Source organism: Columba livia, chromosome Z (genome assembly GCF_036013475.1).
Source record: "Columba livia isolate bColLiv1 breed racing homer chromosome Z, bColLiv1.pat.W.v2, whole genome shotgun sequence".
NCBI classification, from domain to species: Eukaryota; Metazoa; Chordata; class Aves; order Columbiformes; family Columbidae; genus Columba; species Columba livia.
The window spans coordinates 21,542,169-21,570,139 of record NC_088642.1 but is presented as its reverse complement, the minus strand read 5'-3'; the positions used below and the strand labels follow the sequence as shown (position 1 = coordinate 21,570,139).

The window sequence follows — 27,971 nt, the reverse complement described above, 5'->3', positions numbered from 1 at the left end:
CTCCCAGCCTCAAAATTTAACACACGAAATACTGCCCTCATTAAGAATTTGCCCTCTGAAAAATAAACCATTTTCTCTTTTAAAACATTCCTGCTTGGAAATTAAGGTTTTTTTTTTTTTTTCAAGTTTTCAAGAAAGGCGTACTTTTCAGGATAGAAACCAAACCTGAAAAGCTTCAGACTACGTGAGACACGCTGCTTCCTCCTTCCCCCTCTCAGCTTGAAACCACGTGAAACACTGGCACTGATGATCCAACCAGGTTTTTACACCATCAGGACAAAAAGCACTGACAACTCAAGCAGACAACTTGTTTCTCGTTTTCCTCACTCCCAAAATTAATGTAAGTCTTTCATATAAAAAGGAAAACTATAACAAGAGGAAAATATCAGAGGAAATTGACAGAATGTTCATTGAATATTCACAGAATGTTATGAGTTGGAAGCGACCCACACAGATACCAAGCGTGCTTACTGTCCTTAAAATACACTTGATACAGTAGACCTCCCTACACTACAAAAGAAGCACTGTAAACTATTTGTATTAGTACTTCAAGCATAGTAAGCCTTGTTAAAATCATCAATTCTGCAACTAATAGATCTGAATTATACTAAATGAATAAGTCATTAAATCTGAATATTTATTTGTTGAAGGTAACTACCAGAGGTATTAACACATTTAATCAAACACAGAAAAATGCTTTACAACAGCTAACATGAAGACTCGAGTATATTAAAATGAACTTACATAAATTCAGAGACAAAAGTAACTCAAGTCAGAATTCACATCATATAATATCTATGGATCCCCTCAAAAATTTATTCTGTTTTTATCACATGTAAATGTAAATGACAGAAATATAATACTCAAAAAAAACTCTAACAGTGCTAATTCAAAACCTTCAGCAATAAACTGCTGTTATTAATTTTCCTATAAAAACACCAGTAAGGTATGAAAAATGCCCATCAAGGACAATAACCACCAGCTATTCCCTCCAACTGATGATTATCAAGTAAATACCCAATGTGAGCTGGGCACTCCTGGGCCAACCCTATACTCAAAAGATGCTAACCTCATACCAATCAATTCTGACAAATGTCTCTATAGACGGTTTCTCATGAGAAACTAAAAACAACTGAACAAGCAATGGTGGAAAACTGATGTTTCTATAACAAAAACCACATCTAAAATTAGGCTGAAGAGACAGTGGCAAACTACCAGGGCAAAGCCAGTATTTTAATGCATTTTATCTGTTATACAAAGTTCACAAGACTTCAGATTACAGAACTGCAACTCATACAACCATTAAAGAAAAATCTGTTTCTTTCAGGGTCAGAAACATAGATACTTGAGTTTTAAAGAAGATACTTCAGCAGCAAAATATGATAACAAAAGAGTCTCTCACAGTACATCTGCAAACAAAACAAAAGAATTATTCAACTGAGCTTTCCATTTCTTTTCTCCCAGTTCTGCCCTGATGTGTACCAACCACAGCCTGATGTACAAGCAGGAAAAAGGAACCACAGAGTTCTCATAACAGCAACACCTGCCTTCCTTGGGGCTCACAGGATCACACTGTGATCACCAATCGATCAACAGGAAATCAGGAAAGCACAGCTGCTTCCTGATTCCCTTCACAGGAAAGAAAATAACTGAGTTCATGAGCAGCAGTGAGGGGAGGCTCTGGACCCCAAAGGCCTCTGGCATCCATGCTGACACAAAATCTTCCCAGTTATAAATTAACTGTTTAGACTGAAAACCCACAAGTCTCATATTTCTGCTGCTCTGCTTATTCTCAACTAAATATATTCTAGACTGTTTTTTAACTATTGTCTTAAGTTCAGACAAACTTAAATCACACCAGTCTGCAAGTTACCTTTTTGTCTGAAACTTTTCATTGGGGTCTTTGAACTCTGGTTTCCAGCAACTCCACTTTATTGAGCCAGTTGCAGCGTTATTCAAATATACATGAATAAAAAACTAATACCGTAATCATGCTAGAAATTAAAAGAGTAAACCAGCAAACAAAGCCGCTAGTAGAGAAAGACAGGTTGTCTGTTTCCACAAACTGTTTCCCTTTGGTATTCTAGAGAAGTTTACAGAACTAAAGCAAGAGCTTTGTTAAACAAACTCTCCACTGACCTTTGGAGAGAGACAATGAAAATAAATTATATTCAGTGCTCAGAATACATAAGTCTGAAAGGCATGCAAGCAACTATATAAAATAATTTTAAAAATCCCTATCTCATTAGCACATGACATCAGGTTAAACTAACAATCCAAGTTTTTTTTCCAGAATCATTTATATGCACAATAGACTGCATTTCAGAGATTTCAATGCAGAAAGCCCTACTAAGGTGCAGCCATTTTTGATGAAGGACAAGAGAAAATAGGCACCCAGCATGATATAGTACAGAGGGGTTAAAAAGAAATAGACATTGTCTATTATATTGCTTATAACCTTCTCTTCATAAGCTACCTCTACTACTGAAAGCCTTACCCCGTTCTGTGGAACATATGCATTGCCTCCAAAAATAAACACAGTTTTACCATTTGAGAGCTGTTATGCATCTTCCCGTAATTTCTCAATTACTAAACAATACTGCTCTCCCACGCTGCTACACTATGTGAAGAAAAAAAAAAGCCCTGAGTTACCCTGATTCATTTTCTCAGAACAGCTTTGGCACAATTTTTCTCCCTAGATTCAAGTCCACCTCCACCTCCTCTTTTTTGTAAAAAATTCTATATGTGCAGCATTGGGAAATAAACCATATAAAACATTTATACAAAATATTTTTATATAGTTCTTTCATAATGTGAAAACAAAAGAGAGTAAACAATATACACTAATCTATGATGAATCTCCCTTGAGATTCACATGCATACATTTTTTTAAATCCTGATATTTTTAGATGCAAACAATTATTTGCATTGTTGAACAATTACTAGAAAAAAAACAAACAATAGTCATACTTCACCTGCAAATTCAATGATAAAGGAAAAAGCACACTTAAAAATTAGTGCCTGCTCAAAGTGTTAAAACATTAAAGAGGAGCAAAATACTTACATTCTCTTCCTCCTCTGTATCATCATTGTCATTATCGTCATCACTGTCCTTGAACCCAGGTGGAAGTGGTGGCCCAATGAATTCATCATCTTCATCATCAGTATCCTCAGCTGGACCTTGAGCAGAGGCCTGAGACTGCCTGGAAGCACCAGTTAACTCTTCATCTGAGCTGTCTTCACTTCCACTACCGGTTTCCTCTCTGCATGGAAAATTTAAAAAAATATTATTTCAAAAACATTGGCACTTCCATAGTAATTTTCAGATAAAAGATATTGAGCACTGTTGTGAATTTGTAAACACTGAAATTAGCAATATAAGGTAAACTACTTTTTATTAAAAGTGTAGGCCCACCATCACCTTGAAAGCAAAAATAAAGCTTAAAGAAAAGGTATACCATAGTGACAGACAGTTCAAAAAAAATGGACAAAAATAAAACAAATAAAAAGATTGTCAAAAAGCAGTGCCACGTCACTAGTATGGATTTCACAACCCATGCGAGAACACAAAGCATGGCACTTACTTTATAACACTGGTAAAGAATAAAAGGGAACCAGACAATTCAAACCAAGTACTTAATACCACCATAAATCTACATTCTAAAAGTTAAATTATCTTTTTGCTGTTGTCCAAATCAATTTTGTGTACATTATATTTTTGGCATTAGAAAATTTCTGAAAAGTAAGCAGAGCTATTTAGTACACGCATTCCCCCAGTTTATTCAAAACAAGTGTGCTCCCTCTGCTGGTAGTTATCAACTAAGCAGTGTTCTAACTTGCAGAAGGTCCAAAAGCAGAAAAAAATTGCCTTTTGACTAGATACAGTGTATCATTACAGCGATACCTTGCAGTGGAAATCATATGTTCCTCTCAGATGAGTGAGCCAAACTCAAATTGCTAGACTTGGTGCAGGAGATTATATTTTAAGAGCATTTGTGTGAGTGAGCAGAGTGCACAAGATGTGTTAATAAGGAAAATAAAAACACAACAAAGGTACAGGGATTTAAGCTTAGGCTATCACTTAAAAACTACAATAAAAACATACAAGTTTAAGAACATAATAAAGAATTATGAAAACAAGTTCTAAAGTATGTAATTGTGACAGAGACTTCAGCTCCACTATGCTCCACCAAACCAGATGCACACCAAGCAGGTAGTAAGTTACACAGCAAATATCTATGTTCGATAAGCAACTGAAATCCTATTTTAGGAAGAAATCAAAACAAAAAACAACACAAACTAGGTCCTCAGATGCTACACTGATAAGAAGGGCTTGCATGTCTGAAAGCTTGTCTAATTTTTCCAACTGTATTTACTAGCCTAATAAAAGATATTACTTCTACACGCAAACTTTGTTTTATATAGCAATCACAGACACTGAAAGATCTAGATCAGGATATGATTTATCTAATAAATCTAACACAAATAAAAAGACCTCTCTTTTTATACAACAATACGGCAATTGATATCTTTCTACTAGAAAGGTTTTCCAGCATGTGAGGAATGGTTTGGGACCTTCAACGTTCTTCAAGTTGGACATCCCCAAAACCAACAACTTTGCAATAGTATTATATATGCAAAATAGTTGTATTTTAAGAGTTGGTACGCATTCCAAGACTAACAATATCTGTTCCCCAAAAGTCAAACTGTTAAATTAGTTTTGGAATGGAGCCAAATATATACTGTAGCTGCCAGTGAGAAGAACGTGATTCAAGGCCTTTCCAGTCCTGGAGTCCTAGGTTTTCAGATCACTCTAAAGACACCCAAGAACAGTATCTAGCTTCCTTCCTAACTGCCTGCCTTATCATTCCCTCATTTGCTAGCAAGCATAAATTGATCAAATCAAACATTGCAGTATTTTGAGTGGCAGTGTAATCATTCTGTATGTGAAATGGACAGAATTGCAGTGCTACTTTTCCCCACACTCCGAGCTTGGCAGGGACAGCCAAGTACTCAGGCTACAGCTACTGGTACCCTCTGTCCTGACTGTAAGAAAGTCAAATGTAAGAACATCCCAATGCAGACAGACCAAAAGCTTATGTACCCTTCTGACAGCTACTGGGAATGATGCTGACAGAAAAGACAAAACAAGTCGTGTTTCCTTCAACTTTCAGCCTTATAGCCCTACTCTACCAGAAGATGTGAAGAAAGAACCAGTTTGCCAGCCCCTCTTCCAGGATTCAGAGAAGTGTAAGAAATTGTTTTTTGCCTTCCCTCATTACCTCCTCAGTAAGTGAAACAAGCTGTAACAGGGAAAAAAGAAAAGCTGCATTAGAGCATGGATGGCACACAGAGGAAATAACAGAAAACATTCTGAGAGACGTGCAAGTGTATGGGTATATCCCTGCCAATGTGTTCGCTCTCTTCACATCATCCACTCTATTTTCTCTTTCTTATTTTCATATACTAGCAGACGCTTTCATTTCACAAGGCAGATTATTATTATACTTATGCATAAATACTTAAGTATCATAACTATTGTAAACATTTCTCTACAGCAAAGTAGCTGAAAAGCAACAAGAATCAGTAGCTATTCCTCACATCTTTTTTGAGTGACTGATTCTGTTTCAACAATTAAAAAAATTATTACGAGAGCTGCTATAGTAACTGAAAGTACTTGGAATTTTAAAAGTAGTATGCACGAAAGTGTTGACATTTTCAGAGAACAGAACAAACTACAGATGTTAGATCAGTTTAGAGTAATTAAAATCTACATTATAAAGGGAACTGCTGATAAATCTGTATTTCAGATTTAGATTGTGAGTTTTATGATTGTTCCTTTGAACTAAGACTGAGTCACGATGGCATATCTCTCTTAGGACCTCCCCGTTTTTACCACTAAGTACTAAGCTACATACATATTACACAAGGAAATGTAAAACTTTCAGGAGAGCTTTTCATGTCATGCCCTCCACTTTCAATTCTTGGTAAAAACAAAAAAATAAAAACAAAAAAAACCCCTAATATCAGCAGAACTCTTGTGAGTTACCAGAGCCTACCTAATAACTCAGAATTCTGAAAGGTATTTGTTATCTTCCTTTACATAAAGTCCCCAGGGTTCTCTTCTGTCACGTCCATTGCGAAATGAGAAGATTATGGAAAGGCTCTATATTATCTGCCTGCTTTCCACCTTACCATTTGTTTTAATTTAGTCTTCATATTGAAGTCACCCATATACAGTACACAATCGTGTTACATTTTAATTACTGTGATCCTTCATTAATTCACCAGATAGGTATCTCAGATTGTCAAATGCAAATGGGAGCACAGAATACTTTTCCCTCATTCACAAGACATAACACCAGATCTACAGGGTAGTATATTGTGCAGTTATTTCAGTGAGAGTGCACTGCTCATTTGAGTTTTCCATAGAGCAGCAGGCCAAAAGTAAATTTTGTAACAATAATTTTTTCATGCTCCGAAACACTACAAATTTGTCTATCATAACCTACCATGTATAGACTCTACCAGCCCATAAGACACATACATATAGGTCTGCTAGAGTCTTGAATGGGGGATTAGACTTCCATAGACACAGAAACTTAAAAGTTTACAGTGCACTGATCTCTGCAATCCCTATCATGCAATGGAGTTTTGTGGCCCCCATTACCTTCAGCTACTTTTGATTTCCTAGGGTTTCAGAATTCAAACTGTCAAAGGAGTAACATTTTTTGTCAATAACAAATGTCAGCAAATTTGAGAATAAATTTCAGAGTCAATCAAAACAAAATACTTTCTCAATCCCATCACAACTCTATACAATGTGCATACAGGGGCTCTCCAGTACTTTGCTTTCTTTTTCAGCAGACATGAACAAGTATATCTCATGGGAAAAACAGTTGCTTATTAAATCAGCATATGTATTTATTACCTTTACCCTTATATTTTCAAAAAATCCACAGATAATATTGTGGTTATTTTTAAAAAAGTATGCCAAACAGGACTAGGTAAGAGACAGCAAAATTAACTAATAAATGTACAGATTAACTAAGAAAGCACAGATTAAGAAAAATAAATAAAAATCAGTATTTCCACTGAAATACTTCTGATAACATAGACATGTTCACACAAGTTAAATGACAGTCATGCTGTCAAAAAAAAAAAAAAAATCCTCTTCAGATAAGAAAGCTGTTACATGGAATCTCCCACTATATTTAAGTACCTTTTGGTTAACACGGGCCCAGCTCCTGATGCACTGGATGCTGAAGCTGATGAATCTGTGCATGGACTTCTAAACTCTTTCTCAGCCTGCTCTTCCATCTCTTTTTCACGAGCCTCTGAAAAAGTATGTAAATGACAAAGACTTTCAGAAAATAATAAAATCAGAAACTTGTTGAAGACAGTAAAATAATTTTCTTCATTTTCAGACCTACGTGAAATACTTGAAAAGGTAATAGCAAATAGAGGATTTCACTTGAAAGTAGATTACTTTTCCATTTAAACTAAATTCCCATTGTTACTGCAATGATCACTCAGAAAACCAAAATGTCACAATGAAAATGTAAACACATTCCAGTTGGTAGTCTGTACACACTATCAAGAGTAAGCTGATCATATAAGGAGGCTGATAGTTCAATATTTTCAGCACTATACTAAATCAGTATGATTACTTCAGAGAGTTCATGAAGTTTTCATAGCGTAAGGCAGTAAATTAGTACGTAAGAATACATAGGTGTAAATAACTGAACTTCAAATATAATTTATGGAATATAAATACGAAGAGTTGTTTGTATGAAGAGTTTATGCACTTACTGAAAAAAAATCCCCGTGCGACAGTACAAAAAATCAAAGTGAACAGAACCTTCCATTTTGAAGTATTAATATAAATAAGAATGGACTGTGAAGGTAAGAGATAAAGTGTGGTGAAAGGAAGACTTTCCCTTGGTTGAGGAGGATCAGGTTAGAAATTGTTCAGGCAAACTGGACGTCCACAAATGCTTGGGCCCCGATGGGATACAGCCACAAGTGTGGAGAGAGCTGGCACATGTTATTGCAAAGCCACTCTCCTTCATCTTTGAAAGGTCTTGGAAAACAGGAGAGGTGCCTGAGGACTGGATGAAAGCCAACATCCCTCCAGTCTTCAAAAAGGGCAAGAAGGATGACCCAGGAAACTACAGGCCAGTACGACACCAGGCACCAGTACATGTTAGGGGTGGACCTGCTGGAAAGCAGCATTGTGGAGAGGGACCTGGGCATCCTGGTGGACAACAACTAAACCATGAGTCAACAATGTGTCCTTGTGGTCAAGAAGGTCAACAGCATCCTGGGGTGCATTAGAAAACTGTGACCAGCAGGTCCAGGGAGGTTCTCCTCCCCCTCTACTCTGCCCTGGTGCGGTCACATTTGGAGCACTGCATCCTCCAGTTCTGGGCTCTCCAGTTTAAGAACAATGAAATGTTTAAGAAGAACAAGGAATTAGTGGAGGGAGTCCAGTACAGGGCCACAAAGATGATAAAGGGTCTGAAGCATCTTTTTATGATGAGACTGAGAGAGCTGGTTTTGTTCAACCTGGAGAAGGCTGAGAGGGGATCGCATCAATGTGTATAAATATCTCAAGTGTGGATGTGAAGAGAATGGGGCCAGACTCTTTTCAGCAGTGCCGAACGATAACAGAAGGAAACACAGGAGGTTTCATCTGAATAGGAGAAGAAGCTTCTTTACTCTGAGGGTGCCAGAGCCCTGGAACAGGTTGCCCAGAGAGGTTCTGGAGTCTCCTCCAGAGACATTAAAAATCTGCCTGGACACATTCCTGTGCCATCTGCTCTGAGTGAACCTGCTTTAGCAGGTGGGTTGGACCAGATGATCTCCAGAGATCCCTTCCAACCCCAACCTTTATGTGATTCTGTGATTATGAGTGTAATAGATACAGCTACTGTATTTCTAAAAGTACTCAAATAACTTCAATTAGACAGAGAAAAGTTACTTTCTCTCTACACAAGAAACACAACTTTCTTTTTTTGCTCACTGTTTGTTCCAGAGCAAAGCCAGGAAACATTTTCCTCTGAAAAGAAACACAAACACCTGCAAGATCCAAGACCAGGAAACGTAGTTTGGTCTCACTTCTTTTTATCCATAGTTTGGGTAACAGAGGAGACATTTCCAAAATTTATCATAGGTATTCCAAAAAGCTAAAAGTCAACTGTATATCTTAAGAAATCTGAACATAAAATGCTCACATTACCCCACTCCCACAAAAAGCTGTAGAACATACACCATTCTGATTGCTCTATTCTGAATCCCAAAATTTGTTTCTAAGCTAATGTGGCAGAATGCAAACCCCCCTCTCTCCCCCTCCCTCCTTCACCATGGAAGGAGTAGGCACATTTCCCTCTCTTTCTGCTACTTGAGGCTAACAGCTTCTTTTGTTTGGCCCCAGAGCACCCTGGCCAGGGCCATTAGGAGAAGGGAGTGCCGAGGAACCAGTGAGCCTGTGGGCACCTGCGGCCAGTGTGGGGGATGTTTGGAGGCTTCAGGGGCACCCACTGCCAGTGTGGGGGTGCAGAGAAGCTTCTAGAATGCCTACAGTCAGATCTGATCAGCCAGTATAAAAACAGGATTCTCGTCGAGACTCCGCCTGTTGTCACACGTCTCTTGGAGTACAAGCAAGATGCTGCCGCCAAGAGCCCCCTCCCCGGGATGGAGACTCCGCTTGCCTCGCCGCCACGGGTGTGAGTAAAACTTCTTGCAGGATTGCGAGTGTATTTATACTTTCTGTGCACTTTTGCACGTATAACTTTCCGTGCTCAATATGAGCACGTGTAAAATTAATCCTTGCAGAATCGCGGGTGTGTTTTCCTTTCGTGCACGTTTGCATGTTTAACTTTCTGTGCACATTTGCACGCGTATTTTCCGTGCTTAATACAAGCACGTGTACTTTCTGTGCACGTTTGCACATGTAACTGTCCGTGCTCAATACAAGCAGGTGTATAAATTATTTCCTCTCACAATCGCGAGTGTATTTTCCTCCCGTGCTTCCACATAAGCACATGTAATATTCCGTGCACATTTGCACGTGTAAGTAAATTAACCCTTGCAGGATTGCGAGTGTATTATAAATTTACCCTCGCAGAATCGCGAGTGTACACTTTCTGTACTCACTACAAGTACGTGTATCTCTTTAAAACTAATCCCGCACCATGTTCAGGCAAGTGTGTATTCATCTCGAACTCAGGGCCGGCTCTGGCATTGTTTTGAGTGAAGCCACGTGCATGCACTCTGTGGACCGCCTGTTGTATTAGTTGCTGCCCCTTCATAATTTTCCTCAACTGATATCCGAACCTGTATTTAAGTCACTTTGGAGTGCTAAAACCCTGTTTCTCACCGGTTTAATAAAAGTTGTTTTGGACCCTCTTGTCCCTTAAACTAACCTCGGGGTGCCTCCGTGACAGCTAAACAGCTGAGTTACATACAAAGCTTTGTAATTTCTGGTAAAATGATCAACCACATAAACAACAAAATGTCTTGTGCATATTTTATGGGTAAGACCCTAGAAAACCTTGGGTGAGGGGGACAAGGGAAGAGACACATTCAAGATTCAGTTCAAGATGTCTTGACATAAAAACATTGCGTTTTCATAACCGCTTACTGGATTTCCCCCCTAAAGTAAAACACGGTGTAAGCAAGTAATCTCTCAGAAGGAATGAAAGCTCAGTCTGAACCAGTATCAAACATGAAAAGATTTCCAACATGGAAACATGCTGTTGTGTTTAGATTCGGCCAACACAAAAACATGCTCCAAATCAAATTTTGGAATCCCTTGTATATTTGAAGGGATCTTCAAACATTTGAAGTCCACAAACCCATGATGGGAACCATGGTGGGGGGTGGTGTGGGAACAGCAGTTCCAGATAAAGGGCCTTGGACAGGTTGTAGAGAAGTAAGTTTTTTATGCATGTAAGAAGTGATAGCCCAGGCCAGTGATAAGAATATCTGGGGTCAGAAAACCACCCCCATATGAATGATGTGTGAATGTTGGGGCTGGGCGTGTGAATGCTGCCCAGAGTCACATGAGTGTGGTGTGTTTCAAATACCATTTGTGAAAAAACTGTCTAACCTCTTGGTCCAGCCCTCTATCTGTAAACATAGAAATTGAGAACTGTTAATGAAAGAGAGCTCAGCTCTGCCTGGCTCTGCTCTTGCTGCTAACAAGAACTCTTTGCATCTCTGCCTGCGTCCCATCAGAGATGTCTGTTCTTGTGGTTCTGTACAGAATCAAAATAAAAACTACAACCAACACACCAACATCATGATTATCTCATTCTTTCATACAGAACTGCTTTCTTTATGATAAGGTGCTTCAAGTCTACTAACTCCATAGACAGCAGGTTAAATGTAACCTAATAGGACAAAAGCTGCTCAACTGTGATGGCATAGCATTTAAAAAAAAAAAAAAAAAAAAAAAAGCCACAACCAGACATTCTGCACAAACTGTCTAAGTGGAGGGAGAAGGCATGGACATTTGGGCTGGCAAAGGGAGTTCCAGAACATGTAAAAGTGTCTCCCACTGGTGTTCTTCAGAATGGTGTTCGCTTGTTTACAAGCAGCAAGACAGAAATTTTCTCATCTCCAACTCTCAAACAACTCTCTTGAAAACTTAGCCACTGCCAGCACAGCAGAAAACGGAGACAAATTTGTGGGCTGCTATATAACCTGCTATTCCTGGCTTCGCTGCAAAACATGCTTTTTACCAGTCCCCAGGCTGCTTAGGGCTGTCTTCCTCGAACAAAACTGCATTTGTTTTTTGCCATTTTGGCAGCCAGTCAGAGACACTTTTAAATGACACCCCAAGACAGAAGAACAAAACACGTCTTAAAATGCATTAGCTGACAAGGCTCGCATTTCTTACCCAAGACCTTCCTGCTCCTCTCCACTGCAGTTCTCCTCGTTTGCTCAAACATGGCTTCGAGGTCAAAAGTCCGAGCTTTCTTCCCTGAAAATGAAGAAAAAGGAGACTGGATCACAGACTCACCCTGGCCACAGGCACTCCAGCAGCTCCAGGCCGGGGGCACGACAGGAAAAACCGGTTCGTTTGCACCTCCGGTCACCAACCTCCCCTGGGGCCCCCCACCAAGGGCCGCCAGCCCCAAGCAAGCCCCCCCCCCCCCCCCCCCCCCCCGCCCCTCAGTCGAGCGCCCGGCAATCCCCGGCCCACATCGCAACGCACCGAAGCCGGAGAAGCCCATGGTGGCCGCCAGCTCCGGGTCGGGTGCCCCCAGCATCTCAGCGCCTGCAAGGAGATGGGAAAGAAAAGGACGGGGGTCAGCTGGGGGCGCGGAGCGGCCGCGGCCGGGCCCGGCCCGCACTGCCCCAACGCTCACCGCCCTCCGCCGTCGGCTCCATGCTGCGACCGCCCCGGAACCACAACAGGCGCCGGCAGGAAGTGGCCAGAGGCGCCCGGGGAGGCCCGTCCGCCGGCACCGCCTCCAAAGGTCACACACCCATACGGGGCACCCCTTGCGGCGACTGGAAACGGGGCACTGCGGGACGCAGGCAGAGACGGACACAGTTCTTGTTAGCAGCGAGAGCAGAGCCAGGCAGAGCTGAGCTCTCTTTTATTAACAGTTCTCAATTTCTATGTTTACAGATAGAGGGCTGGACCAAGAGGTTAGACAGTTTTTTCACAAATGGTATTTGAAACACACCACACTCATGTGACTCTGGGCAGCATTCACACGCCCAGCCCCAACATTCACACATCATTCATATGGGGGTGGTTTTCCGACCCGAGATATTCTTATCACTGGTGTGAAAAATGCAGTTGTGATTCGTGCTAAGATGTTTAATGTTTACAGGTATAACCAAATGAGGCACGGACTCTGAACTTGGAAAAGGGAAAGGTGGTTAAGTTCTATGTAAAAAGTTATGAAACTTGTTTAGGAAGTTATATTGACAGAGCGAACTAACGTTTTAAGGGTTAAGCAACTATATAATAAGGGCCTACTAACAAGCTAACATTTTAAACCACATAATTAATATCTAGTTTAGAGCTGTATGTAACTAATTGTGCTAAAAAAAACAAAGCAGGACTTCATTAAATGCTGAGATAATAAGTTTTACAGCACCAGCTGCAACCTTGAGGAGACAAGATAGCCAAGATTTACAGCAAAAAGGAGGCACCAGTCTGGTTCCAGTCGGTTTGGTAGCTTGGATTCCAGCCAGTTCCTCCTAATGAGCCAAAGGTAAGAAGTCCACTGTGACGAAGCTGAAGGAGCCTTCAGCCAAAGACCCCTAAAGACCCTTCCTCAAATTCACCAAGTGACATTGCCCAGGCACAACAGGGGAGGGTCAAGGAGGGGAATATGTAAATGGTTATCTGAGACTAATTTTAATAAAAAGCGGGAAAGGTCATGAATATGTATAGGTTCCTGGGTCATTATGAATATGTAATACCATACTGTATTTAAGCACACTTCGTATTGTTAAAAGTGTGCGTGTTGGGCGGAGTGAATCCCCCGCGCACCCAGCGCTGTTTTGCTTATGCTCTAATGAACACGTGTTTAAGGAATACATGGAATTGGATTAAATGTTGTTTATCCATAGAAAAAGCGTAAGTTATTTATTTCACTGGCCTGGGCTATCACTTCTTACACGCATAAAAAACATACTTCAGTACAACCTGTCCAAGGCCCTTTATCTGGAACTGCTGTTCCCACACCACCCCCCACCATGGTTCCTCGCCCGCATTTGGGCGGCAGCCGTGGCTATGGCCTGTTCTGCCACTGCGGCCCGGCAGGCCTCAAATACATCTTCATGGAGTCGCATAATGTCTCGAGCTGGAAGGCACTTGTCAGGATCATCAAGTCCAACTCCCTGCTCCTCACAGAACACCTAAAATTGAACCATGTGACTAAGAGCATCATCCAGATGCTCCTTGAGCTCTGACAGGTCTGGTACCGTGACCACTTCCCTGGGAGCCTGTTCCACGGACTGACCACCCCCTCAGTGAAGAACCGTTTCCTCATGTCCAACCTGACCTTCCCCTGACACAGATTAATTCCATTATCATGTCCTGTTGCTGGTCACCAGAAAGAGATCAGCACCTTCCCTGCTGCTGCCCCCCATGATGGACCTCTAAATGGCCATGGGGACACCCCTCAGCTTTCTCCAAGCTGAACAGACCAAGTCATCTCCTCATAAATCTTGTCCTTGAGGCCTTTCACCATCTTGGTTGCCCCTCCTTAATCCATACTTGAATAATCTGCTGTTTGTCAAACATCAAGCTGCCCAAAACTGCACCCAGTACTCTACGTGGAATCAAACCAGTGCAGTGGTGGAACAGTCAACTCCCTCGCCTGGCTGGCAATGCTGTGCTTGATGCACCCAGGACGTGGCCGGCCCTTTTGGTGGCCAGGACACTCTACTGACTCATATTTGACTTGTCACCAACCCAAACCCCCTGATGTCTTTCCACTGTGTTGCTCTCCAGCCTCTCATCCCCCAGTTTGTATGCATGACCAGGATTACCCCATCCCTGGTGGAGAATCTGGCACTTGCTCTTGTTAAATTTCATATGGTTGGTGGCCACCCAGGTGTAGAGTCTATCCAGATCTCTCTCTAAGGTCTCTCTATCCTTGAAGGAGCCCACAGCTCCTCCTAGTTGAGTATCATTAGCACACTTACTTAATGTGCATTTGATTCACGCAATCCAGTCATTTATAAAAACATTAAAGAACACTGCCCCTAAAACTGAGCCCTGGGGAACCCCACTAGCGACTGGCCAACAGCTTTTCAATCTTGAAAAGATACAGGGAGGATTTCCTACTCTGCCATGTAAACCCTGCAGGATTTAGGGCTTAACTTCAGGTTGTCCATTTGGAAGGCAGAGCTGGGGCTGTTTCCTTTCTCATGCCACATGCCTCTCCTAGATGAAACTTTCCAGGATGGGCACTGGATCAACCCTGGAGCCGAGAGTCAGGGCAGCAAACATGATGTACAGAACAGACCCATTCCCTGGAATCCAAGTTTCACGCAACCCTGAGGCTTCCTATGACCATTTGGGAATGCCGAGACTTTCCAGAGCAGACACATCACTCAAGAGAGGCCCAGCCTTGGCAAGTTAACAATCTGCTACTCATATTGATGTGTCATCCCAAATCCTGGTAAAACAGCAACCCCACCAGGTCAGCACAGTGCAAAGGTGACTTCCCTCTGCTTCTACACCTTTGCTCCTGAGGCCTTGTGTATGCCTTGGGAGGGGAGTCCCCTCACTGTTTCAGGCTTACATGACTACACACAAAATCTGCGTATCTTTGAGTAAGTCTAATATATATGGTCCTGCTACAGTATCACATCAGGCTCGCAGTGACTGGGCTGTCACAGGGCTCCCCGAAGAGCTACAGTGACCGCCGAGCAGACAGGGAACCGCTCAGGGCCGCACATCACTGACAGGAGCCACATCCTGCCCCGCTCCTCGGGGCCATCCTGTGCCTTTGAGGATCCTCGCAACGGATCGCGCCGGGCCCTCGGGCAGCCCGCAGGCCTACAGGCTCCTCGGCGAGGCACCGCAACCCCGAGGCGGCCGTCACAGCCCGCCCAGCTCCGGCAGCTACCCTCCAGCCGCAAGAGGCCGCATGCGCCGACTGCGCCCAGGCGCTCCTCTCGGACGGGCCTACGCGCTCCCCCCGCTGACGGAAGCGGGAACTGGCGCGACGGAAGCGCGTCGCGCGCCCAAGGCCTGCCGGGCTTTGGCGGGTGCGGAGCTCCCGCCTTTTCCCCGCGCGCGGAGCTGCCCGGCCCGGGCCTGGCCGCCATGCCCGCCGCCATGAATCCCGCGGCGCCCGCCGCGCAGGAGGCGCTGGAGATCGCGGGCCGCATCATCGACCGGCAGATCCAGGACGATCGCTGCTATCCGGACTTGTCCGAGCTGCTGGCGGTGCCGGCGCCTGGTGAGGAGAACTCCGTGGGGTGGGCCGCCCCCTCCGCTCCAACCCCGGGGCCTCCGCCGCGCCTTGACTCCCGACAGGGCGGCCTTGGCCGGCCACGCCGGGGGACCCTCGGCGAGCAGCGGGGGACCCTCTCCCTTTAGCGGCTGCCGCCCTGGCAAGGCCCTGGGGACAGCGGCGGTGGGGCTGAGTCTGGCGGCTTCTCTGGCTTTGGGGGCGTGTAGTGGAGCCTTTGGTGTGTGGGTGATAGTTGTGGGTGGGGGTTGCTCCGTGTTTGCAGGAGCCCCGCAGGAGGAGTGGGCTTGGGTTGGCTCCTTGGCCCCATCTCCCTCCAGCAGGTGAAGAAAATGGCCCTTGTTTTCCATTCAGTCCTTTGGGATGTCTCTTGCAGGATGCTCGTAGGGTCCCTAAGTGCCCAGCACCATCACTAAATTACAAGCAGCCTGAAAGTATCTCTTAAGCCTCGTTTAATGACTTTTATTAGTTTGTAGCTATATGTCACATGTAGTAATGATACAAGGTATGCTTTTGTCACGCATTGGTTTTGTTCTTAAAACATCAAGACAGCATTTCCTAGTTCATTGACGCCAACATTGATCCACTGAAGAAGCATTCTAGAGCTGTAGGCAACCTCATATATATCCAGCAAGTGTCAGGATACAAGCAAAGAGTGCCTCTTTTCTGATATGATACAATGCAATGTGTGTAGCAGCATTGTGGGTAGATATAAAATAAAATAATGGGTGTATGTGGGTATTTAACATGGTAGTGGTAGTATAGATCAGCTTTTCTAGGTGAAGAAATATGCTTCACACAGCTTGTTCACACAGCACATTTAATGATTTGCCACATGATGAAAAAAGGACTGGAGAGTATCACAGAAAAAAGTTGGATAAAAGGTAGGCAGGGGCACAGATGAGTTATTGTAAAAGTTTGTTTGTAAATCTGTTTGCTCATGTCTAATTTGAGATTTAGGTTTATTGTTTGTGGTCCTGCTTCTCTTGAAACCTTTGTTCACGCATATTTTGCAAATAGTGGTATTATACAGCTGGAGTCTCTGCAGTATCAATAACTTTTTTTCTGAGTAGCCAGAAGGCCTGTATTATTCATCTAAAGTAAAATGGGAGATGCTATTTGTCTAATTCAGATTTCACAGATTAGGAAACAATCACGTAAAGATAAAGAAGGAGAATATAAATGGGTTGTTGGTTTTTTGGGTTTTTTTTGTGGTTTTGTTTTGTTTTGTTTTGTTTTGTTTTAATTTATTATTATTTACAAGAGGTGTAACGTATTTTGTTGGTCTTACTTGCAGGTAGCCCTACTGTTTCTGGTATGTCAGACATGGATTATCCTTTGCAAGGACCAGGTTTGCTGTCAATACCTAATCTTCCAGAGATCAGCTCAGTCCGCAGAGTTCCCCTCCCCCCGGAGCTAGTGGAGCAGTTTGGACGTATCCTTATGAAAAATAATGTGTTAGGTTGTGTAAGTAATTAATATTATTAGAAACTAGCTTTTTTCTTCCAGAATCTTGTTCTCTAATCTTTCTGTCAGACTTACAGTAATGAAGGTTGCTATGGTTCATGTTCCCTTCACAAGGCTCCAGGTGGTAACAAGGTCCATTTGAGTAGAGCTGCTGGTGGAACTGGTTTCTGTATGAAGAACTTTGAATATTTATGGTACATAGTGTATACTACTGTATATGAAACAATGTGGGTTTTTTTAAATGTTCTAAAGGCAATTTTGCCTTTGCTAACTGAAATGCATTTAGACCTTACATCAGCAGTGCTTCAGATATGCAGTGCAATTGTATGATGGGAGTATTTCCAGAAATCAGCAGAGCTTGGCTGACCATTGACAGCGACATCTTTATGTGGAACTATGAAGACGGGTATGCAGAGAACACATTTCTGATGATATTTTATTGTTATTATACCAGAATTAAGTGATTGCAGTACTGAGAAATTGTTTACTGCTAGCACAGGTGTGTGGTGTGCTATTCAGTTTAACTTATTTTGAGTACTCTAAAGTTTTACTAAAACTTTTGAATAACAACTGTTTAAGGTTTTTTAAGAGTTAGCAATATTGCTTCCAAATCATCTAGAGATATAAGAAAGGAAAATGCACTTGCTTATGGTTAGGCGCAGCTAATACCCTAAAGTTATTGCTGCATTTATGCTAGGGTTTTGCTTACACCAAAATAGTAGAAAAAATTATACTAATTGCCTAACTTTTCTGAGTAGATCTACTAAGTACTCTGATGTGTGTACAGTGGCAAATCATTCCCACAATGGTAAGCAATACAGCATTAGTACTTTGAAGTACGATTGAAGCCCTCCTGCCTAGTTTATTTTAAGGATGCATAAAACCGAAAATTATTTCATTATATTTTCAAATGGCAGTGATAAGTTTATAATGCACAGATTTACTTGCTTATTTGCCTATATAATAAAAATTTTTTTAGAAATAATTGTTTTATACACATTGTTGCATTTTCCAAGAAGATTAAGGTTCGAATGGTAGCTCACATAGCTGCTCTGCATACATTTACATTATATCACAGTGGATTAAATACATTCTCCAAATATCACAGCATAGTGCTAATCGTAAGATGCTGGCGAGGAGGTTGGGAATTCTTGCTTTAGATAATTTTCATGGGAAAAATAATCATATAAGTTCCTCTCTCTTGATGTTAATCAGCATTGCAGATGCTAAATTGTCTAATTCAGAGTAGACTCTATGAATCAACAAAATCCAAAAATATAAAATACTGCAGTTGGGTTTGAGGTTTGAAACTCAGCTATAGGGGCTCCAAATATCTCCACTGATTGCCAGCGTAATTCTGCTGTGAAACTTCTGTGTCATTCCATTCTGCTGGACTTGCTTCCACCCGAACTGGAAGATGTAGGTGGCTTCAATGTTACAATAAATATTAATAGTTTTTAAATATACAGAACAGGATTTCTTTTACTTTGTTATTATGTGATACTACATGAGAAGTTTTATTTTGTTTGTTTGTTTTCTTGTTGACAGGGGAGATCTGGCTTATTTTGATGGTCTTAGTGAAACAATTCTTGCAGTGGGTCTTGTAAAGCCAAAGGGAGGTAAGGCATATATTACAGTGTGTAGAATTAGGCAGTTACAGACCCTTCTGTGTATGTTTTACATATGTACATATGTGAAAATCCGTGATTTGTGTGTGTAGATATGTATACACATGATACCTGAGTTTGTTTTGGTTTTAGAAAGATGGAATTAATTACAAGCTAAAAATAATTTGTAGTTTAACATTCATTTGCACTGATAAGCTTGCATTTTTTTGCCACATTATACTCTGTGGCACATAGCATACTCAGAAAAACAAAAGTTACTGTTCATAAATTTACACATTCAGGTAGTAACTTCCATGAGATCCTGGTTTCTAGCCTTCCCAGTTCTTTTGTCAGCTACTGTTTAGGTAACAGTGAAGTCAATGTTGAAGAGGCAATAGGGTTGAATTTAAAAGAAGCACGTTTATAAGGAAAAGTCGAAGATGCTGTGTTTAATGAACTAGAAGCTGAGCTGCTGATTGATACTGCTTTCTAGTTCTAGAGTTTCATAGATCGTTAGGTCTTACATATGTCTACTCACTGTAATCAGTCCATGTGTCCAATGGGTACATTGAATACATCATTGTAATGAGAGATTGGCTGCAAACTAAAATTTCAATTTCTCCCCTTCCTTAGGTATCTTCCAGCCTCATGTACGACACTTACTTGTTCTGGCTACTCCTGTTGATATTGTGATTTTAGGCCTCAGTTGTGCTAATATACAAGCAGGTAATTATCTCATTTCAGTGGTACATTAACAGGTATACACGGTTGTTTTATTAGTAGCCATTTTAAAAAAAAAAGAAAAGGAAAAACAAAAAAAAAAAGAAAAGCAAGGCCAAGTGCTAAGCACCTTGCTAATTTTTAATCATGTTACAGGCAGGAGCAAATAGGTTTTATGGGGTGTACACTTCCTGGATTCTGGACTTCTATATGAGTGTTGACTTGTATTATTCACCTGTTAAACAGAAAAACAGCTTTTAAAACAGGTGCTCCTGTTAATTAAACAGCATGTTGGAGAGGGAGAGAAGAGATGGGCATGAATCTTGGAATTGGTGAATACAGTTAGTTAACCTGTTCGGCATTTGTATTCCAACCACAGAAGCTGAGAACCTGATACCGTATTTTTATGCCATATATATTAATAGAGAGAATACACAATTGTATGAAGAAAGTGAGAAGGTTACAATCTTTTGCTATCTTCTCATGCTGTCTTGATACAAAAGAGAAAAAAAAGTAGAAATCTGTGTTTTAGACTTGTCACAATTTAGAGGAGATGGCATTGTATAGAAATGAAAAACATGGCATTTCCTTACTTGGAAACTTACACTGACAATTTACTTCCATTTTTTTTAAAAACAGAAGATTAGTTACTCTGCATTTCACTTTGAAGAATAGCTATTCCAGAATGTGGTTAGTAATTACAAAATTTACTGTAATTTTTTCCTGTTTTCTGAAAGGCTTATCACAGACTTGTAATATTTATTAAAACAACTTAAACTTTATTTATTCATTCTTAATTTTTTTGAGGTACTGGATCACTTAATGACAGTATGTCTGGCGGAATGCAGCTGCTACCAGACCCTCTCTATTCGCTCCCTACTGACAATACTTATATTCTGGCAATAACATCTACTGATAATGGGCGTATCTTTTTGGCTGGAAAAGATGGCTGCTTATATGAAGTAGCATACCAGGTGACTATAGGTTTTACACACAGGCATTTTTTGTTGTTTCATGGTTGTGGAATATAGGGACTAAGAGTTCTAAAACATGTCCTGTTTGTTGTCTTGTTTTATTCCATAATTACTTTGCATTACTTGATTGCACAACAGATCTGACGTCAGTGTAGGTGTATTATCTTTGAACAAGTATCTTTGAGGAATAGCAAGGCTACCTAGGTCAGCTAAAAAATTAAAATTGTGACGTCCTGCACCCTTTTTGATGTGAAATTTTCCTTTTAACGATCAGCTATTTCTTTCAATTGAGTAGTATGTACTTTTTCAATTAAATCAATGGTGCGTAGTTAGATTTTTACTTGTTTTCCTACTTGTCCTGGTAAGGACTTTCTGAATATAATTGCTAGGTTTTTTTTTTGTTTTGTTTTTCTTTCAACGCTGTATTTGTTTTAAATTGTAGGCTGAAGCAGGCTGGTTTAGCCAGCGCTGTAGAAAAATTAATCATTCAAAGAGCGCTCTGTCTTTCCTTATTCCTTCATTGCTGCAGTTCACATTCTCAGAGGATGGTAAGTACAGATGTTAAAGCTTTACCCAATAATTCAATGTAACCTTTTAAACAATACTATCAGAAACTCAGGCTGGATAGTTTTCTAATTCAGAGCATTTAGTTATTCTCAATGAAACTTGTAGTAGTTGATGATTATAAAAATCAGGTCCTATGTGTCTAGTTCAGGATATAGATACCAAAATCTAGGAAGTTTGACATCTGTAACTAAAATTAGCATACTGTAGAACAAAATTAATATGTGCTTAGTAGGATCACTGCAAACAGTAGAATCCTTAAGCAAGTAATTTTAGCCTGTTTCAATGTTTAGTGAAAAAGTTGAAATTATACACCTTTATGCACTTTTTTTTGTTTGTTTTGTTTAGTAATAATTGTGTGAAATTGATTGCTGTTTTACATTGCTTCCAGTAGACGTCATGTGTGGGACTCCTGCAGATTTTGTTAACTTACTATTAATTATTTTATAAATACTCTGTCTTAAACTTGTTTTCACCAAATCCAGTGTTGATTTGCTGGTTTCTTGCCTTCTCAGATCCAGTAGTTCAAATTGCGGTTGACAACTCTCGAAATATCTTATATACCCGCTCAGAAAAAGGAGTGCTGCAAGTATGTGGCTTCTTATGACTACTGGCTATGTTGCTAATGTGTATATACTTGTTAAAGTTTTCCTCAGTACCTCAGAACTCTCTGTATGTATGTCAGGGTATTATTCCAGTGTATCTGTTCGTAACAAAACGTGTGCTGAAGACTTGAAATATTATCTTCTGAGAAAAAGTACCCTTTTGATCTTCCCCTCCATTGTATGAAAACATGAGGATGAGATAAAAATAGAGTTTGAGTTGCTGCTTGATAGGTGAGGCTCTATTAATTCAAATGTAAACCACTAAGCAGCATTATTGAATTGCAGGTTTATGATCTGGGACAAGATGGTCAAGGAATGACAAGAGTTACTTCTCTTTCACAAAATGCTATAGTTTCTGCTGCTGGGACCATTGCCAGGTATATTTATGACAATTGTAATTTAAGAGGTTTCCTTTAAGAGCAATAGTTTCCTGCTATGTTTTTGAAAAATGCTGTTTGCTTATTTCTTTTTATTGAGAGTGTGTGTGGGCTTTTTGTTTTGTTTTTTAGAACAATAGATCGTTCTGTATTTAAGCCTATTGTTCAAATAGCAGTGATTGAAAATTCTGAATCCATAGACTGTCAACTATTAGCAATCACACATGCAGGTAAGAAAGCAATGTTAGTTCCTCCCCTTTTAAACTGGTAAATGGCATCTGCACAATTCAGCAAAATGATGACTTTTCTTAATCTTTTGTTCAGGTGTCCGACTATATTTTAGTACTTCACAATTTAAGCATCCAACAGCTCGTCCCTCCATGTTAACCTTGGTTCATGTCCGTTTGCCACCTGGATTTTCAGCTTCTTCTAGTGTGGAGAAGCCCGCAAAAGTTCACAGAGCTCTTTATAGCAAAGGTAAGCAGTGGAACACGGCTCAGAGGAGATTGACTTTTTTTTTGTTCGTTTGTTGTTGTTTTTGTTGTTTGTTTGTGGGTTTTTTTGTTTGGCGGGTTTTGTTTTGTGTTATGGGTTTTTTTGTTTTTTTTTTCCCCTCCTTGTGACAGTCACTATCACACTGATTTTAGATTGTGGAGTTTGAAGCAGTGGGAGTAACTGAGAATGGAACATGGCTTCTGTGTGTTACTGGGAAAGGTTTTGGAAGTGGAAGTTTGTAATATTTTTCAGAATTTATTTCTTCTGCAAGGTGCAGTGTTTGAGCAGAGAAATCCATGATCTGTTTAAATATATATTTTTTGAGACATGCTCTACCTATTTTAGCCTCATTTTTGTTTATATATTTTAGAGTAGACAGCAAGTGGTGTTGAAAGTGACTTTCTAAAGAACCCTGTGACATACAAACGCAGGAGATACTATTTGCTGTTTAAATTGTGTGATTCAAATTTAAAGATTGATTTTTACTACATAATGAATGAATTCATGAACTTTTATCTCATACATTATTATTGCATCTAATACAAACTTAATATTGGTGTTCTTGCTAGGAGTCCTGTTAATGGCAGCTTCAGAAAATGAGGATAATGACATCCTTTGGTGTATCAATCATGATTCCTTCCCTTTTCAAAAGCCAATGATGGAAACACAGGTACTAAAGCGAACTTCTATACAATTTTGATGGAATCTAGATATTATTTTTTCCTTTCTGACAACAGATACTTGAATAATACTATCTTCAAGAACTGGATAGTTCACTGAAAACTTGCATGAGCAGTTTGGAAACATTTACAAAGCTACTAGTCGGTATACTTCAAAGAAAAAAAAATTAGCAGGCAGTTTTGTCAGTGAATTGAATCTGATCTCTTAGTAGGAATTCCTAGTTCAGCCATACTTTCTAGCATGATGCGAGCTACGTATCAAATGCGATTGCCTTGACTTCTAAGACTTAATAACAGATTTGAAAATGTTGTCTATAACCTACTGCATATTGTGCACAAGCACAGGAAGACACAGTCCACAGTGGTGTTTGTTGATGAGGATAAAATTTGGCAAAGGTTGTCTAAAAAGTAGATGCTAGAAGCTTTGAGTATATTTAAACTGATATGCCACATCTTCTTTATGTTTCAGACATAACTAATCTCTTCATTATTTAATTTTTTTTTCTGATTTTCTTTTTCCCAATTGTTACATAAGTAGGTTTGTAAGAGGAGTTGTGGGGGGTTAGTTGCCTTATGCTTCAGTTCAGGGAGAACTTTTCCTGTATTCCAGCTCTGAAGGAAGTCTGAAGTCTTCTACTGATGTGACAAATGACATGTCAAAAATAGTATTGTTGGAGGAGCAGTAGTAGAGTTGGAGTGGAGAGACTCTATAAGTTTCAAAGTCAAGTTTTGATTTATATGCAGTTTTAATAACTTACAGTGAGCTTTATAATCACTTCAGATCCCTTCCCTGAAAAAACTTACACATAAATATCCCAAGTACTGGCATCTCTCTTTTTTCCAAAGCATTTAACAGTGACACAGGTAGGTTTCCCAAACAAACCTGCAGCCTTTTCTTGAGCAGCAGTTCCTTGTTGTTAGTATACCTAGTTTTCTAGAATGTCTTCACTACCTTATGTCCCTTCTGGTGTTTTATTTGAAGTACTGCTCCCAACTGTGAAAGTGTTATAAACCTCTATGATTCAAGTGCAGCATTTTTTTATTCTTTAGGAAATAGTTGAAATTCATTTTGTCTTTGATACTTGGTTCTGTTGAGTTTATATTGTAGCAGAATTAAAGGATCCCACTTAGCAAGTTGTTTTACATTTAAATACAAAACACTATCCCTATCCCTCAGAAGAAGTGACATATTATTCCTTGTCTCCCATGTAGCTGTACATTTGGTGGTAACCTTCTGTTAGACTGTAAAAGAACTTGCTCTGGGTTTTCTTGGGTCAAAAGTAGATTCTATTCTGTGTAATTTTAAATGGTAAATAGGAAAATATCACCATGAACATACAAAATGTATTATCTGTTACCAAACTTCAGATGATATCTATCTTTTGTTCAGATGACCACTCGTGTTGATGGACATTCCTGGGCTCTCTCTACTATCGATGAATTTAAAGTTCAGAAGATTGTAACACCACTAAATAAAGACAGTATTCCAATAACTGATTCACCTGTTGTTGTACAGCAACACATGCTGCCACCTAAGAAGTTTGTTTTGCTTTCAGCCCAGGTTAGTATTACTTTTCTTAATACAGGAAATTAGAAGAGTAAATATAAAGTTGGAAGACTGATCTAAACCTGTCAATGTTTATTCATTTTGTATATGCTTTGAGGATTATATTCGGAACATGAAAAGGAATTAGGAAGAAGATTGCTGAAACCATCTGTAACCATTTGAAATTTACTCAAAGCTGTTGGGCCAGCTTCTCTTACACAGTATATGAATAGTTTTCATTGGTCTCAAGAGACCCTTGTAGGTACAGATCATCTGAGAAGTTCTTTTAAACTTGGTTATACTCATGATTACATGAAATTGAAACAAACAATGGATTCCTAGGTATACTCTTTGTTATAGAAGAAGTCCCAAAAGTAGTTTTTGAAAGGGTTTTAAAAAAAAAAAAAAACACGAGAAAAACAAACTTCCCTTTGTATGTTTCTGATTGATTACATTTAGCAACGTTTTAGGGCACTTAACATATTAACGAATAGGCAATTTAAAAAAGAAATATTTAATCATGAATCACAGAATCGACTGGGTTGGAAAAGACCTCAGAGATCATCGAGTCCAACCCTTGGTCCAACTCTAGTCCGTTTACTAGATCATGGCACTAAGTGCCATGTCCAATCTCAGTTTAAAAACCTCCAGGGACGGTGAGTCCACCACCTCTCTGTAAAGAATTTCTTTCTAATATCCAGCCTAAATTTCCCCTGGCAGAGTTTAAGCCCATGCCCCCTTGTCCTGTTGCTAACTGCCTGGGAGAAGAGACCAATCCCCACCTGGCTATAACTTCCCTTCAGGTAGTTATAGAGAGTGATGAGGTCACCTCTAAGCCTCCTCTTCTCTAGACTAAACAACCCCAGCTCCCTCAGCCTCTCCCCATAGGTTCAAGTCCCTTCACCAGTCGTGTTGCTCTTCTCTGGACCCGCTCCAGCACTTCAATGTCCTTCCTGAACTGAGGGGCCCAGAACTGAACACAATACTCCAGGTGTGGCCTCACCAATGCAGAGTACAGGGGAAGGATCACTTCCCTTGTCCTGCTGACCACGCTATTTTTGATACAGGACAGGATACCGTTGGCCTTCTTGGCCACCTGGGCACACTGTTGGCTCATGTTGAGCTTCCTGTCAATTAGCACCCCCAGGTCCCTTTCTGTCTGACTGCTCTCCAGCCACTCTGCGCCCAGCCTGTAGCGCTGCAGGGGGTTGTTGTGACCAAAGTGCAGCACCCGGCACTTGGCCTTATTGAACTTCATCCCATTGGAATCAGCCCATTTTTCCATAATGTCTTGTAACTTCTAGACTCAACCTGTGTATGTTTCATGACAGCTATTTTGTTAAAGGCACTAAATGGACCCTCTCCAGTAGTTGCTGTGGACGCAGGCAAGATGTTTATGTGTAGAGTCTTACAATGCCCTTGATCCTGAATTCTTCAAGCATTTATTTTCTAGGCAATTTTGAGGATTAGAAAGATAAAGCCTTTCTTTTCTGTATTTGTGTGCTATGTGTTTGCATTTTGTTGTTCTTAGCCTAGTAGGAAGCACACATTTAACTTAGTTTATGGAGAATTTCTAGCAATTGTAATATTTTTCTTGCCTTTCCTAGACTCACTACAGAATTCTCTGTATGTGAATGGGAGCTGGGCTTTGGGTGCCATTCACATTATACTTTGATCCAGTAGTGCAATGCAGGAAAATTTGTATTTATGAAGATAAGCATTGTAGGGACAGGGTGATGGGATGGTCTGAGTAAATACAACTTTATTCTAACTAACTTTGGGTTATTTTTAGGGGAGCTTTATGTTTCATAAACTCAGACCTGTTGATCAGCTGCGGCATCTGCTTGTTAGCAATGTAGGTGGAGATGGCGAAGAGATTGAAAGATTTTTCAAGTTGCATCAGGTAAGAACTTTCGACCTGTTAAATGGAAAATTTATAATATTTATGTAAATCTAATCACTTCCTTCAGCATCTTCTTGTTGCTATAAACTTCTAGTTAATATATCATTTATCAATTAAAGTATTAGCTTTTCCTCCTGTATTATCTACATAAAACAAGATTATATAATGAGAAATAACTTCTTATGGTATCTAAAAATTGAAGTGTAATTCACTTTCCCTGAAATTCTTGTATGTCTTGTATGCAGAAGTATGATGCAGATCCTAGTTTAGAAAAAGAGTTCATCTAAGAGCAGGGGAGGAAGAGTTTCTAAAAAAAATTTTAATTCCTACCACTATAAGAGGATTTTACATTTCAAAGGTCTGTAGAAATGTGTGTAATTGGTCTAATTCTTTTTGTTTAAGGTAAATAACAAACAAGAGGGAAGCTATAATGGATTACAATTTTAATTCGACTAGTACTGATTTGTATCTGTCATCTGTCATTAGGATCTGTTCACTGTAATCTATTCTCTTGTACTTCGATAGGACATACTGAGTGTTATTTTAACATTCCTTACAAATATGCAAACCATAATTTGTATAGATTTTTTTTCTTCAAACACAATCCTAATTTACATGTATGTAGAAATTGCATGAATCTTAGTCATAACTAGGTGACAGACATGGAGACGGTTTCCTACCAGTAAGCGTACTGTGTTTCAAAAACCACATAGCAAAACTTAGCCGCTATAGTGGGATGCCTTACTATTATTCATTTCCTATCTATAATTGGGAAGAGCTGATTTCCTTGCCTTCTAAGTAAAATGATGCAAAAAGTATTTACTATTTATTTATTGAGCAGTGTAACTCCTATACATTTCTTTATCAACTTGATATAAGCTGCCACACTAATAGTATAATATGCTGCAGGAGGATCAGGCCTGTGCCACTTGCCTTATCTTGGCCTGTTCTAATGCTGCATGTGATAGAGAAGTATCTGCCTGGGCTACTCGAGCATTCTTCAGGTAAGTTTCAATTCTGTAAGCTTTTTCCGAACATTATGTGCAGGATCACTATAGCCAGTGAATAATTGTGCAG

At 40.1% G+C, this 27,971-nt stretch overlaps 2 protein-coding genes across 2 annotated transcripts in view; one reads left to right on the top strand and one right to left on the bottom strand.

The window, feature by feature from the left end:
• Positions 1 to 12,468, bottom strand: part of WDR70 (WD repeat domain 70) — a 131,374-nt gene extending 118,906 nt beyond the window's left edge. The window contains exons 1-5 of the mRNA XM_065047582.1: positions 12,378 to 12,468; positions 12,224 to 12,286; positions 11,906 to 11,989; positions 7,223 to 7,337; positions 3,065 to 3,263 (exon numbers count right to left, since the gene is read on the bottom strand). Of these exons, the coding sequence (XP_064903654.1) occupies positions 3,065 to 3,263; positions 7,223 to 7,337; positions 11,906 to 11,989; positions 12,224 to 12,286; positions 12,378 to 12,399 (483 nt within the window). The 5' untranslated portion in view covers positions 12,400 to 12,468. The remainder of the gene's footprint in view (positions 1 to 3,064; positions 3,264 to 7,222; positions 7,338 to 11,905; positions 11,990 to 12,223; positions 12,287 to 12,377) is intronic.
• Positions 12,469 to 15,720: 3,252 nt separating this feature from the next.
• NUP155 (nucleoporin 155) overlaps positions 15,721 to 27,971 on the top strand; it is a 31,437-nt gene continuing 19,186 nt past the window's right edge. The window contains exons 1-15 of the mRNA XM_065047581.1: positions 15,721 to 15,944; positions 17,254 to 17,391; positions 17,733 to 17,829; positions 18,972 to 19,042; positions 19,664 to 19,756; positions 20,558 to 20,724; positions 21,167 to 21,272; positions 21,804 to 21,877; positions 22,179 to 22,270; positions 22,403 to 22,500; positions 22,595 to 22,747; positions 23,335 to 23,435; positions 24,836 to 25,006; positions 26,784 to 26,894; positions 27,804 to 27,898. Of these exons, the coding sequence (XP_064903653.1) occupies positions 15,809 to 15,944; positions 17,254 to 17,391; positions 17,733 to 17,829; positions 18,972 to 19,042; positions 19,664 to 19,756; positions 20,558 to 20,724; positions 21,167 to 21,272; positions 21,804 to 21,877; positions 22,179 to 22,270; positions 22,403 to 22,500; positions 22,595 to 22,747; positions 23,335 to 23,435; positions 24,836 to 25,006; positions 26,784 to 26,894; positions 27,804 to 27,898 (1,703 nt within the window). The 5' untranslated portion in view covers positions 15,721 to 15,808. The remainder of the gene's footprint in view (positions 15,945 to 17,253; positions 17,392 to 17,732; positions 17,830 to 18,971; positions 19,043 to 19,663; positions 19,757 to 20,557; positions 20,725 to 21,166; positions 21,273 to 21,803; positions 21,878 to 22,178; positions 22,271 to 22,402; positions 22,501 to 22,594; positions 22,748 to 23,334; positions 23,436 to 24,835; positions 25,007 to 26,783; positions 26,895 to 27,803; positions 27,899 to 27,971) is intronic.